General features: G+C 58.0%; 1 protein-coding gene across 1 annotated transcript in view; it reads right to left on the minus strand.

The window, feature by feature from the left end:
• LOC138732498 (antigen WC1.1-like) overlaps positions 1-11,196 on the minus strand; it is a 236,620-nt gene extending 225,424 nt beyond the window's left edge. The window contains exons 1-6 of the mRNA XM_069879102.1: positions 10,848-11,196; positions 10,302-10,629; positions 8,949-9,265; positions 8,552-8,866; positions 7,566-7,880; positions 6,786-7,100 (exon numbers count right to left, since the gene is read on the minus strand). Coding sequence (XP_069735203.1) covers positions 6,786-7,100; positions 7,566-7,880; positions 8,552-8,866; positions 8,949-9,265; positions 10,302-10,629; positions 10,848-11,196 — 1,939 coding nt within the window. The remainder of the gene's footprint in view (positions 1-6,785; positions 7,101-7,565; positions 7,881-8,551; positions 8,867-8,948; positions 9,266-10,301; positions 10,630-10,847) is intronic.
• Positions 11,197-13,555: the final 2,359 nt, after the last annotated feature.

A 13,555-nucleotide genomic window follows, 5' to 3' on the forward strand; every position in this document is an offset into this window, starting at 1 on the left:
GGTGCCCCATCAAATCAAAACAGATAACGGTCCTGCCTACCGCAGCCAGAATCTTTCATGTTTTTTGAAGGAGTGGGGAATACGACATGTAACGGGTATCCCAAATTCTCCCACAGGTCAAGCAATAATTGAGCGAACTCACAATACGCTGAAACGTTATTTAAAAATTTGTCAGGAATCTGACATTTCAACGAAACTTGTAAAAACGTTGTTTGTGTTAAATCATTTATGTGTGTTCGGAGATTCTAAAGATCCTCCTGTTGTTTTACATTATGATGCCCATCACGAAAAGGTGCAACCAAGCAAACCTGTTGTAGTCCTATATAAGGATCCCAAAGATGGTAAATGGTGTGGTCCTTCAGAAGTAATTTATTGGGGCAGAGGATATCTTTGTGTATCTTCCCCTACAGGTCCTATCTGGGTCCCAGCAAAGTGGACGAAGGCTGCACCGAATGTTGCAACTACTGACAACACGCTCCCGAATTCTGATAATGACGCAGATTGAGATCCTAGTTCTCATGATTGTGTCGTCGACCCAAGGTTACATCAGTCCAAGAACTAACTTATGGGTAACTTGGGCAAACAAAACGGGTGTAACCTCCTTTTGTCTCTCTTTGGCATCCGCCACCGACCCTTTTCAAACTTGCCTACTTGGAATTCTGGGGTTCAACAAGTCAGACTTTAAGGGTCTGACCAGAGGGAATTGTGATGTTCATACAAGGCAGGATGAATGTGCTGCCCGTTTGTTAGCAGGATTAAATGTTTCTTTACCTTGGGATCCCCAAGAGATCAAACTGTTAGGCAGTCGCATGTTGAATAGAACAGCCAATGAATATGGATGTTTTAAATTAGGGTTTTATATTTATAAGAAAACTGACAAACTAATGTGGTTAACACCTAAAGAATGGCCTTTTTGGGATGCCATGTATATGTGTGGTGGACCTTCCTATGGATGGGCGAAGAATCAGACCATAATTTGGGCAAACCGCACTGCGATGAAATTGCCCCATGATCTCTATTTGATATGTGGAGACCGTGCTTGGCAAGGAATTCCCCGAAACCCTATGGGAGGTCCCTGTTACTTAGGAAAACTGGCTTTATTTGCCCCAAATGTGTCTGAAATTCATTCTCTTTTTCCTAACCATCGTCTCAAACGCTCCATAGCAGCGTTATCACCTGACTGTAATGACCAAGTGGAACTTTGGGGTCCGACAGCCCGAATTTTTGCATCCCTTGTACCTGGTGTGGGTACAGCACATGCATTGAATACTTTAGGGAAATTGGCATGTTGGATTGTAAAACAATCTAATGTAACTACTGAAATTTTGTCTGAAATGGCACAACATATGGATAGTTTGAGACACCAAATTTTACAAAACAGAGCTGCCATTGATTTTTTACTATTGGCTCAAGGTCATGGTTGTGAAGATTTTGAAGGAATGTGTTGTTTTAATTTGTCTTCTAATTCTAAGTCAATTCACCAGCACCTGCAATGGTTACGAGATCACACACGAAATATTAAAGTGGTCTCTAATCCCTTAGACAAGTGGTTGTCCTCTTTTGGACTGGGTCCATGGCTCAGAACATTTATTATGTATGCATTAGGTATAGGGATTGTGATACTGTTAATAATCATCCTGTTACCTTGTTTGCTGACTTGTTTGCAGAACTCAGTCCTCAACTTAATCCACAAGTCACAGGCCAATGTTTTCTTACTTAAAGAAAACGGGGGAAATGTGGATGACCTTGTGAGCACTTGGTTACAAGAAAAAGGTCATGAGGCCCCTCGAAGCTTGGCTACCTAAGCTTAGTTATTGTTTTACAATAGTTATGGCCGAAATGCAAGGCTTAGCAAGTTCAAAGCCGCTTAGATCATAGTACAGAATGTAGTTAGACTGAGATAATCATGCTTGTAGTTGTTCTTTTTTAAAGAACCTGATGTTTAGATAATCATAATAGCCGTGGTAACAGAATAATGCAGTATTGTGTTATATTTAGACCTTTTGTAGTAAATGACTAAAATAATGTGACCAATGATGAGCTTCTATTTTGTAATATGTATGAGCTAATTAACTAATGTATATATATCATTGCTTTATCCCCAATAAATTGAGACTTGTTGATCATCATCTGATGTGCATGTCTCCCGTCGTTTCCGACACTTCACCATCACACCTGGCTCTGCATCATGAGCACCAAGGATGCTTCTTCCCTGATCTCTCAGCTTCACACAGGCACAAGCTGGAGCTGAGCACTGGTCCTCTCTGGCTCTGCTGCACTCCCAAGCTGGAGGAGCAATGTTTCCTCCTGTGACCCTGTCTCCAGGTTCCTTTCCTTCTGCCATCACTGCTAGCTTGAGCAAAGCCTTGGCAGGGAACCTGGTGCCACTGAGTCAGGCAGAGCATAGTGGAGGTGGGACTGGTGGGGCAGCATCCGCTTCTTGTTCCTGAGGGATCTGCTGTCTCCATACACCTCATGCCAGTGGGAACAGGGTGAGCCCTCCAAAGGGGTGGTTGACACATGTGGGCACTGGAAACACTGACTCCATCCTCTGGGAAACTCCCACCAGGGCAGGCTGCAGTCCTGCGCCTCCCCAGGGAGACACGGGCACAGGGCAGGGGACAGAGAGGCTGCTCTGGGACCAGGGGCTGCCAGCAGGAAAGTTCTGGGACCAGGGCAGAGGGGTCTGTGAGCCTGGACTGCCCCCAGGCCTCCCCAGGGTCACCCCAGGGGTAAAGGAGCTGCCAGCAGGGAGTGGGGTGGGGGATGAAGCCCAGCAGGAGGAGGGGCTCCCAGGGCTGCTGGGGGCCCTGCACTCCCTGCCCAGCTAGGAAGCGGCTGTGGGGCTGTGATGGGAGATCTCGGGGTCTGTGATGGCCCAGAGCAGCAGGAAGAGCCCACGGAGACCGAGGCCCTGGCAGAGCCAGCAAAGGGGCAACCCCAGCCCCGTGAGCCCCAGAAACTGCCCTGCACCCCGAGCCAGGGCAGCGGGAGCAGAGCTGCCTCCTGACCCCTGGGGAGGTGATCCATGGCTGTGATCCCCCTGGGGCCATGGCCCAGGGTTCACCCTAACTCAGCAGCTCTGTCGGAACCTCCGAACCGTGGGGAGTCCAAGGTCAGGAGGTGGGAACTGCTGCTGGGGTGCAGCGTGGGGATGTGTAGAGACACAGTTTTGCTGGAAACTGCAGCTGGAAATGTCTCTGCCTCAGGAATGTTCCCCAGGAAGCAGGGGCTCTTGCAGCCCCACAGCTCTGAGGCTGCTGTTTCTGAGCTGTTACCATGCCCCACCACCCTGTCCTTGTCTTCTGCTCCCTGCAACCAGCTCAGGGACACACCCCGATACCAGCCAGGCCAGAACCTGCTCTGATGGCGCCCAACACTAATGACACCAAACACAGAGATACGGGTTGAAATGGGAATAAAAATAGAGGCAATGCCCAATTGTTCCTGCTGCTGTGGACAAAGAAAGACAGTTCCTGGTGCTCATGGCTCTCCCAGCTGCACAGTCCTCTCCTCCCTCCTGGCTGCCCCCAGTCCCACTGCAGGGATGGGCTCTGCTGGCCTGGGGCTCAGGAACTGCTGAGCACTCAGCTCCTGGGTCCCAGTCTGTGTGTCTTCAGGGGGATAGGCCAGGGACATTTCTTCAACGTCATCATAGCCCGTGTTCTCTGGAGATGGACAGCAAGCATCTCCCTCAGCTCTAAGGGCCCCAGCACTGCTCTGGGAGTGCAGGTTTGCCCCTCCAAGCAGCAAGACCATGGCGTGCTCATCCCACGAGGTGCCCCTCCTGGGCCGTGCATCACCTTCCTCCCTCTGCTCCCCGGCCCTCAGATGTTCCACTCCCTCTCCCACCCCCAGCCCTCCAAAGAAAACTCCACAGCACCTTCCCCACCACAGGATTTTGGGCTCTCAGCAATTCATCTGACACCAGGGTGGCACCCAGGAACCAGCAGTGCTCTTTTTCCCTCTCACCTCCAGGTGTATCACTGGGTCCTGCTCCCTCTTCTGGTGCCCCAGGCATTTCCCAGCCTCCCGGTCCCAACACAGGATCTTGCTCAGGGTCAGGAGCCTCCCTGGCATCATCATAACCATCTGCTGGGTCACCTGCAGGCGAGACAGGGGTCTCTGAAAGGAGAAGGGAGTTGGTGGCAGGGAGGAACCGTGTCCTGCAGAGCAGAGGACGGGAGGATGAGCAGGGACATGGGGCTCAGACACTGGTGTTGGCAGCACCACAGGAGAACCCGCCATGTCCTCTCTAGCTCTGACAGCGACACTCAGCAACACCACTGTTCTTCACATCTGCAGGTAGGAGAGATCAACCCCTCCTTGCCCTCCAGTACCTGGCACTGACCCCAGACCATCCTCCTCCTTGCTGTCCTTGGGGTGCAGCTCGGTGAGGGACCTCTCAGAATGGGAGCCTGAGGAGAGGCACAGCGGGGCTGAGGAGAGTGTGCTCTGCTGAGCCAGCTCGTGGTCAGTGCTTCTGGGGACAGGGGACGCACAGCACCAGGGCTGTATGTGGAGAGGGGCTCAGGGTTCCCCCTGCACCCCTGGGACAAACCCCATCCAAGAGGAGCTCCCAGAACTGCCCCAGAACAGCCCCTTCCCTCAGCCCTCGGGTGCCATAGGGGACGCAGTGGCCGGGAGAGAGGAATTGACCCTGGCTGGACTTGTGGGGAGGAAGGTCCTCTCTCGGGCCCAGGACCTGGCTGCTCTCCCCACACACCCCACAGCACCAGCACTGCAGGGACCGTGGGTCAGGGGCTGCAGTGGGTCAGCCCTGGATGGGACTGGGGAGAGAGCCCTCCAAATGTTCCCCCCCTGAGGGATGCACACCCACCTGAGCCGCTGAACCTCGCCTGCTTCTCCCATGCTGGGCTGTTCCCGATCTCCTCATACACGGCCTCAGAGAAGGGCTCCCACGCTCTCTCGGAGGCTGCAGATGGAGCAGGGCTGGTTTGTGGACGCACAGACAGAGGACGGGACCCTGCTCTGCTCCCCAGCCCCATTCCCTGGGCCAGCCCAGGGTTGTCCGCACCCAACAGCCCCACTGTGCTGTCTGGGCACCACTGCACCCTCTCAGGGAGTGCACATGCCCCCATGGAGATCTTCTAGGGCAGTGACACCCTCACACCATCCCTCAGAGACAGACCCTGTGCCCCTCTGCCCCTGGATCAGGTCCTGGTGCTGAGCTGGGAGCAGCTTCTACCTCTTCTCTCCCCCTGGCTCTGCCCCCTCTCTCCCCCACAGATCCATAGCACGGTCCATGCTCTGCTGTGGGGAGGTCAGGGCTGGATGGGGAACAGCCCTGGGATCTGAAACCTAGGGAGAGACCCTGCTGCACACCACTCCTCCTGGCAGCTCCCCTGACCCAGAGCCCCTCCAACACTGCCCTGAGCTCTGTCCCTGCTCATTCTCAGGCCTCTCCTCTTCGTTTCCCCCAGCCCAGCTCTGCTGTTTCTCTCCTTGCCCCGTCCCTGCCTGGACTCTCTGTCCCTGGATGCTGGTGGCCCGTGGCCAGGCAGGTGATGGGGCAGCACGTGGGGCAGCAGGCAGCACACGCTCTTGTCCCCACAGCTCTGCCCTCGCCCCTCACTGACACCCACAGACCCTCTGGCCTGACTAGGAGGCCCCTTCCCTTGGGGCCGTGGGGAAAGACCCACCTCTGCGCTCAGCCCTGGCGCTTCGCACTTGCCCAGCAAGGAGGGCCAGGAGCAGGCAGAGCAGGGCTCCCAGGATGATGCAGATGATGACGGGCAAGGAGACTCTCCCACTGCTGCTCAGGAAGGCCCGTGTGGGATCTGCAGGGGCAGGAACACAGCAAGGGCAGCAGCAGGGCAGGGAGAGGTAAGGCTGAGACACATGGCTCCCACCCCCCATTAAAAAGGGGGCTGGAGAACCCAGGGGCTGAGGTTGGGGATCTCCCACCCTGCCGGGTAAATGACAGCTGTCCCCAACCTCACCCCTAACCCGGTGCCTCCTTTGGGGAGTTTGACACCCTGGCCAGGAGCCCCTTCTCCCAGCTGTGGGTCCCAGCACAGCCCTGGGCAGCCCCCGCGCAGCGGGGAGGACAGGTTACCTGCTCGGGGGGGCGGTGCTGCCGTGGTGGATGCAGCTGCAAGGGATGATAAGGAGAGCTGGACTGAGAAGGTGGGCGTGCAAGCACCAGGGAGCTGCTTTCTGACACACTCAGTGTGTGTGTGTGTGTGCGCTTCCCCATTTATCCCTGCCCCATCCCACCCGCATCGCCCCTCCTGCCAGGCTGGGCAGGGGCACTGGGATGGAGCCCAGGGGGCCGCTCTGAGCCATGGGCAGAGTGGCACAGGCAGCCCAGGAGATACCCTGGAGGCTGCAGGGACTCACGGGCAGAATCTGAAGCACATCCCACCCCACGAACTCTGAAGGACATCCCAAAATCATGGAGTCTGAAGGACATCCGAAACCCACGGAGTCTGAAGGACATCCCAAACCCACAGAGTCTGAAGGACATCCCAACCCAGAGAAGTCAAGGGTGCCTCATCCCTGGAGGTGATCAAGGCCAGGCTGGATGGAGCTTTGAGCAACCTGATCCAGTGTGAAATGTCCCTGCCTATTGCACAGGGTAGAACTGTATGGGCTTGAAGTTCACTTCTACCCCAATCCATTCCATGATTGTATTCCACTCTTGGCACTGGGCTCCCACACTCTGCAGGGATGGCCTTGCTCTCAGGAGCTCTGGAGCCACACTGGGAGTAGCCCCAGCTCCTTGGCAATACCCAGGAGGGGCTCTCAGACCCTCCACTCACCCGAGCAGATCACAGCGGCGTCCTCCTTGTGCCGGCAGAGCCCCCTGTCCCCAGTCTGGGCCCAGCAGTCCTGCAGAGACAGCTCTGTCCCCTGGCACTCCACCCGCTCCAGCCAGATGGGGCCCGAGCCCTCCCCAAATGCCGCCTCGCCCAGGGCAGACACCGCGGGGCCGCAGCCCAGCTGCCTGCACGCCACCTCAGCGTCCCGCATGTCCCAGGAGTCATCGCACACTGTCCCCCAGGAGCCGCGGTGCCACACCTCCACTCTGCCCGAGCATCTATTCTTGCCACCTATGGCGCGGATCTTCTCCCTGTCTGGAGAAGACAGAGACCTCCGCGGGCAGTGGGACAGCAGGAACAGCCTGGCCGGGCAAGAAGGGTGGAGAGGAGCCACTACCTGTGCAGCTGGTGGAGCTTGGGCACTTGGTCCCCCGGGCTGGGGGCACTTCTGGCTGTGTCCCTGCAGAAGGAAATGAGGCAGTGAAGAGGCAGAAAGGGACCCTGGTTCTCAGAGCAACAGAAGGCTCCCATGGAGACAATGCTCCTCAGAGCCCCTGTGAGGTCTCTTCTGAGAATGTGCCTGGAGACACCTCTGCCTCCCCCAGGCTCTGCTGCAAATCGGGCTGGCAGCTGCTGGGCAATTTTTGGGACTCTGAGAGCTCAACCCCCACTTTCTGCCCCAGCAGCAGAAGGGTCTGGTGTGGAAAGACAAACCTCTGTCTTTGTGCTGGAGAAGGGACAGGGCTGGGGGAGGCTGGTGACCGGGAAGCTCGGAATTACCATTGCAGGAGATGTGGATCTCATCTTGTGGGTTATCGCACGACTGCGGGTCCCAGGGGTCGGAGGGGCACTGCCAGAAGGAGCTGTTTCTCTCCCCACACTCCACGCGATCCAGCCAGGTGATGTTAGACACTGTGCCAGAGGTCCCTTGTGTCTCGAGGAACCCTCTGTCCCCACAGCCCAGCTCCTTGCATGCCAGCGACACCGCTTTGGGAGTCATCAAGTTGGAGCAGACGCTGCCCCACGTCCCGTTATAGAGAACCTGCAGGCGCCCGGAGCAGCCGGTGCTGTTCTCCAGCCTTAGGGCTACAAACTCTGGGAGGAGAAGTCCAAAGAGTATCAGGCTGGTTTGGGTGGTGGGAGCAAGGATGTCCCAGCACCCCCAGGCCCTCAGCCAGGCAAAGACATGACCAGCAAGTCTGAGGAGACCTTAGAGCAGCTTCCAATATGGAAAGGGGCTCAAGGAAAGCTGGGGAGGGGCTCTTGATTAGGGAGGTCAGGGATGGGATGAGGGGCAATAGATTTCATCTGAAAGAGGGGAAATTGAAATGACATCTTAAGAGGAAATGTTTTGCTGTGTGGGTGAAGAGGCCCTGGCCCAGGTTGTCGAGAGAAGTGGTGGCTGCCTCATCCCTGGAGGTGTTCAAGGCAGGTTGGATGGGGCTTGGAGAACCTGATCCAGTGGGAGGTTGGAACTGGATGGGTTTGAGATCCCTTCAAATCCAAACCTTTCCCTCATTCTAGGTCTGCCTTGCACTCATGGACAGAGAAAGGTCCGGGATGGACAGACACGCCTGCCCTCCTTGCTAACCCTTGGAAGAAGTTGAGCTCTCCAGGGATCCCCGGTGGGACTGAGGCTTTCCTGGGATGATCTTGAGCAGGGGCTCAGAGGCTGCCAGGAACAGGCTCAGAGGCGGCCAGGAACAGCCTCAGCCATTGCCCACTCTCCCCTTGTCCCTGAGTCCTCCCCAGCTCCCGGCACCGACCTGAGCAGCTGACTCCTGCGTCCTCTTTGTGCCCACAGTCGTGCTGCCCCCAGGCCCCTGGCGGGCAGTCCCAGAGAGCTCCTTCAGCCCCGGAGCAGTTCACGCCGTCCAGCCAGATCTGCCCGGAGCCTTCTCCAAACCGAGCGGAACCAGGCGCCTCCACCGCTCCCCCGCAGCCCAGCTGGCGGCACACAACGGTGGCATCGGGCAGGTCCCAGCCGTCATCGCAGACGGTGCCCCAGCTGCCCTGGTGGTAGATCTCCACTCTCCCGGCGCAGCGCCCTTGCCCATTCACCAGCCGCACCCGCCGGCTCCCTGCAGCAGGAAGGAACCCCAGCTGCCACCAGGGGCTGGTGACACCCAGCCCTGAGCTGGTGGAGCCCTGCAGGGCACTTACCCTGGCAAACAACCCCCACATCCTCTGCGACCCCTGCTGCCAGCGTGCTCTCAGGCACAGAGGTGTTGCAGAGGGTCAGGTTGGCCTCGTGCCCTGCGCACCGCACCCCTCGCAGCCCCACGGGACCCGTCCCTTTCTCCGGCTTCGGGGGGTTGTAGGCTTTCTCCGCCTTTCCACACCGCAGCTGCCGGCACACCACGCTGGCCTCCTGCTCGTCCCACTGGTCATCCAGGACTCTGCCCCAGGTTCCATGCTGGAAGATCTCCACTCGCCCGTCACAGCGGCTCTCTCCACCCACCAGCCGCAGGGATGTGGAGCTGGGTGGGCCTGGGGAGAGGAGCAATGGCCTCAGCAGCAACAGAGAGACCAGAAACCTGCAGAGCTTCTCCAGGCTCTGGAACCCTCAGGGTGCCCTGAAGTGCTCCTGCCCACACTCAGCCCTCCATGGGGAGCTCCAGGGGCAGGTTTCCTGGTTTGAGTCCAGGTCCCTGAGCATTACTGGGAGAGAATCTCTTTGCTCTTGGTGCAGCAGAGCCACCTGGCCAGTCCCTGCTGAGGCCAATGGGGCAGCTCCCAGAGCAGGACGCAGCCGTGCATACAACAGCTGAAGGAACGGCAGTGCCAGGACAAGGTTTGCCCAGCCTTGAGGTCTTCAAGACCGGGTTGGATGGGGTTTTGAGAAACCTGACCCAGTGGAAGGTGTCCCTGCCCACAGCAGGGAGTTGGAAGGGAATGGTCTTTGCCAATTCAAACCATTCTCTGATTCTGACCTCAGTTCTGGCATGGAGGAGACCCAGGGCAGAGCCCATGTCTCTGCCCCTCTGCACCCCCAGGGAACTGGGGAGGCTGTGTCCCTGTCAGGGAGCAGAGCAATGTGGGGTGTCCAAGCAATGAGGAAACATTTGGGATTTGTGCTGGGCAGAAGCCCCAGAAGCAAGGTCAAAGCCCAGCCCTGCAGCTCCCACCTGGGGCTGCTGCTGGGGACACACGGGCAGCCCTGAAGGTTGGCTTTGGGATCCATGAGGCTCCTGGGGGCTGGGACAGGGCATTTGGCAGATGGAGTGATGGAGCTGAACCCGCAGCCCCATCCTGGACTGGTCCCACAGCAGAAGCACAGGGAAGCCCAGGCCTGGCAGTAGCCCCAGAGCTGAGCTACTGCCCTGGGGGCAGAGACGCCTGGACCCAGTCAGCCCTCAGCTCTCCCACATGAGAGCAGTCAATGTGAGCAGACAAAGCTCTCCAGATCACTCCTGGTGGAACTAGGCTTTCTCCAGGCAGAAATTGACCCCAGTGCTGCCATGGAGTCCATGCTTTGGGTGGCCGTGTCACACCCAAGTGGCAAATGGAATCAACAGAGTTGTTTCCCAGCCCTCACCTGAGCAAATGACAGCAGCGATATTCTCCTGGGAGCATGGCGAGGCCCCCAGGGCGGTCACTGGGCACTCTCCCAGGTGGGCTTCAGTCCCATCACAGTGGAAAGAGTCTCTCCAGATGGGGCTGGTGCCTTCTGCAAAAAGCCCTCCTCTGGGAAGGGACTCAGCAAAGCCGCAGTTGAGGTGACGACAGAGAACGTGGGCGTCCGAGAGATCCCAATGGGAGGCACAGAGGGTGCCCCAGGTCTCATGCACCTGGACCTCCACCCTCCCGTCACACGCCGTGCTGCCGTTCACCAGCCTGAACCCTGTGAACCCATGGACAGAGAAGGATTATTGGGGCCCGACTTGTGCTTCTTCTCCCTTGGGAGCTGGAGGAGAGACCAAATGGATGGCTGGCCTTTCTCCTCCTGGCTGCAGACACCCACGTTCCCCTTCTGTCCTCAACCCTGGCTCTGCATGGCCCCTGCCCTGCTCCCACCCCCAGCCCAGCCCCACAGAGCAACACCCCACGCTGAGCACTTACGTGTGCAGGTGACCCTGGCAATGCTGCCCTGGGGACAGGGCTGGCCCCTAGAGGATCCCCTGGGGCAGGAAGCGAGGTGGGGTTCATTCCCCACACACCGCAGCTCTCTGTCCCAGAGGGCACCAATGCCTTCTCCAATGAGAGCTGCCCCATGGACGGGCAGGGCTGCACCGCACTGCAGGTCCCTGCAAACCACAGCGGCGGCTTCAGGACCAAAGTCCGAGTCACAGACACTTTTCCACTGGTCCCCCTCACGGATCTCCACGTATCCTGAACAGGGACTGTCCCCTCCAACCAGCTGGACGAAGCCTGGAGAAACAAAACCCTCTGCGAGTTCCCAGCTCCTCATGACAGTCACACATCCATGTTCCCACCTCTTCTTTGGGGCAGCTTGCAGGCAGAGAGACCCACAGATTCCCAGCATCTCCCAGTAGGTGCTGATGGCACAAACACACCCAGGACCCCCTGCTGTCCCCAGACACAACCACCGGGCTTGTGGGCTCGCTTCTGTCCCACCCCCAGTTACAGGCACTGTTCAGACAAACTGATGCTGTCCTGGAGACCCTGGGTTGCACTGGCCCCAGCATTGCAGCACCCACGGGACTCGAGGCTAAGGAGATGGTCCTTGGTGCTTCTGGCTGCTGCAGCCTGGTCTGCCCAACCGAGCTCACGGCCAGGCTGAGGGACCCCTCAGAGCCACCACCAATGCCCCTCATCCCTCAGCTTGGGAACGTGCTCTTAGCTGGGACATGTCCTGGGGCACAGATGTGGTACGGGGGCATCTGTGGTTACTGTCCCCACCAGTCCCCACCTCCACTGCCAGCCTAGGAAGGGCCCTCAGCAGAGCCTTTGCCAGCGTCTGGGTGAAGGAGAGCAGGCAGAGGAGCAGCCCTGGGCTGACCCAAGCTCCTAGAGCAGGGACAGGCACCAAGGAGAGCCAGCAAGGTCTGGCAGATCCCTGTGCCCAGGGCAGCCAGAGGCTGGGGTGGGCAGGAGAGGCTGGCCAGGGAAGTGCTGCTGTCACAGGGGTGTTTCCATGTGGGCTGCTTTCAGGAGGTGATCCTGGAAGAGGAATGAGGTGGCCATGACCCACCCTGCTCTTCTGCCCAGGCCCAGTGCTCCTCCCCGTTGCGCAGCCCCTCTGCCCTGGGTCACTCATTTCTGCCAGGGGACACAACCCAACAATCTCTGGCCACCTTGGACCCTTCCCTGTGAGAGGCATGGGGGCACCTGGTCCTCAGCTCTGCCAGGCAGCTCTTGGGTGAACAGGAGGAGAAAGTTTGCAACCAAGAGACCTCAGGGCAGAGTAGGCATTCATCTCCCGACATAGGAACCCACCAGGGCTCCCGAACCACATGAGGGTCAGCAGAGGGCTTTCTACTGGGCTTTCATCAGAGACCAGGAAACCAGCAGCGACAGCTTCAGCTTAGCAGAGTCACTGGCCACACCAGCCCTTCCCCAGTACCTCCTTCTTTCCCTGAGGGCACAGACAGGTCCCTTCCACTATCCCAACCACAAAGATGGGGAACTGGCTTGCACTGTACCTGAACATGTCACTCCGGCATCCAGGCTGTGATCACAGTACTCCCGAGCATATTCTGAGTTTGCGCAGTCAGACAGGGCAGACTCAGTTCCAGCACAGTCAACATAAAACAGCCAAATGGGGCCAGATCCTGGCCCAAAGTGTGCTGTTCTATGAGCTTCTAGAGCAGATCCACAGCCCAGCTGCTTACAAACCACTGCAGCATCAGCCATGTCCCATGAGAAATCACACACCGTCCCCCACTGGCCCTGCTGTTTCATCTCCACTCTCCCAGCACAGCGCCCGCCGCCGTTCTCCAGCCTCAAGTCCGCAGCCCCTTCAAACACAAACACAGGAGGGGTCAGTAGAGAACCAAGCACCACACAGCAGGTCTGGAGAGGTCTCCGCTACCCAGACTGATTCACAGGCACGTGGGACAGAGCCCTTCATGCTCAGGGTGATATCCAGAGCAGTGTATGCATCCTTCCTGGCCCATGCTTTGGAAAACGCTGAGACTGCCCAGCATCAGGGCTGCTGCCCCACAGCTTCAGACCTCCTCCCACCTCCCGTTGCCTTCTGCCCATGCCTGCTCATTCACTGCACCCAGCCTGCACAGGGCACCCTTTCCTCCCCAGCCCAGAGCCCCTGTGCAGCCCCGTGCCCCAAGCCTACAGCTCCCGCTCACACCCAAAGGGGCACAGGGAAAGGCAGGGGGTCTATCGACCAGAGTGCCTTCTGCCCCTTGTCTCAGCATCATTTGCAAAGAAAACCCCATTCCCAGAGGTTTCCCAGTGGCCGCGCTGGTGACCACTGGGTTCAGGCTGTGGGACAAGGGACCTGGCACTCACCCCTGCAGGGCTGCACCCAGAGCAGCAGCCACAGCATCCGAGGGGACAGGAGCCCCTTCATCTCCATCCTGAGCCTCCTGCTCTGCTGGCACAGCCCTGCTGGACCCCACTCCCTCTCACGGCTCCTGGGGACTCACGGGGAAGTTAACAGGGTGATGTAGCTGCAGATGCCGACCCAGCTTCAAGAGGAGCCAATCAGAGCAGCAGCACCTTTTTAGACATTATCGGGAGTGATCTCCCCTCCAAGGCAGCCCGGCCCTCCAATGAACTTCTCCAGCGCCGTTCATGACCATATATGAGGGACACACACGTCACGGTTGCTGTGATGGGGGATTGGC

This window comes from Phaenicophaeus curvirostris, chromosome 33 (assembly GCF_032191515.1).
Source record: "Phaenicophaeus curvirostris isolate KB17595 chromosome 33, BPBGC_Pcur_1.0, whole genome shotgun sequence".
NCBI lineage: Eukaryota > Metazoa > Chordata > Aves > Cuculiformes > Cuculidae > Phaenicophaeus > Phaenicophaeus curvirostris.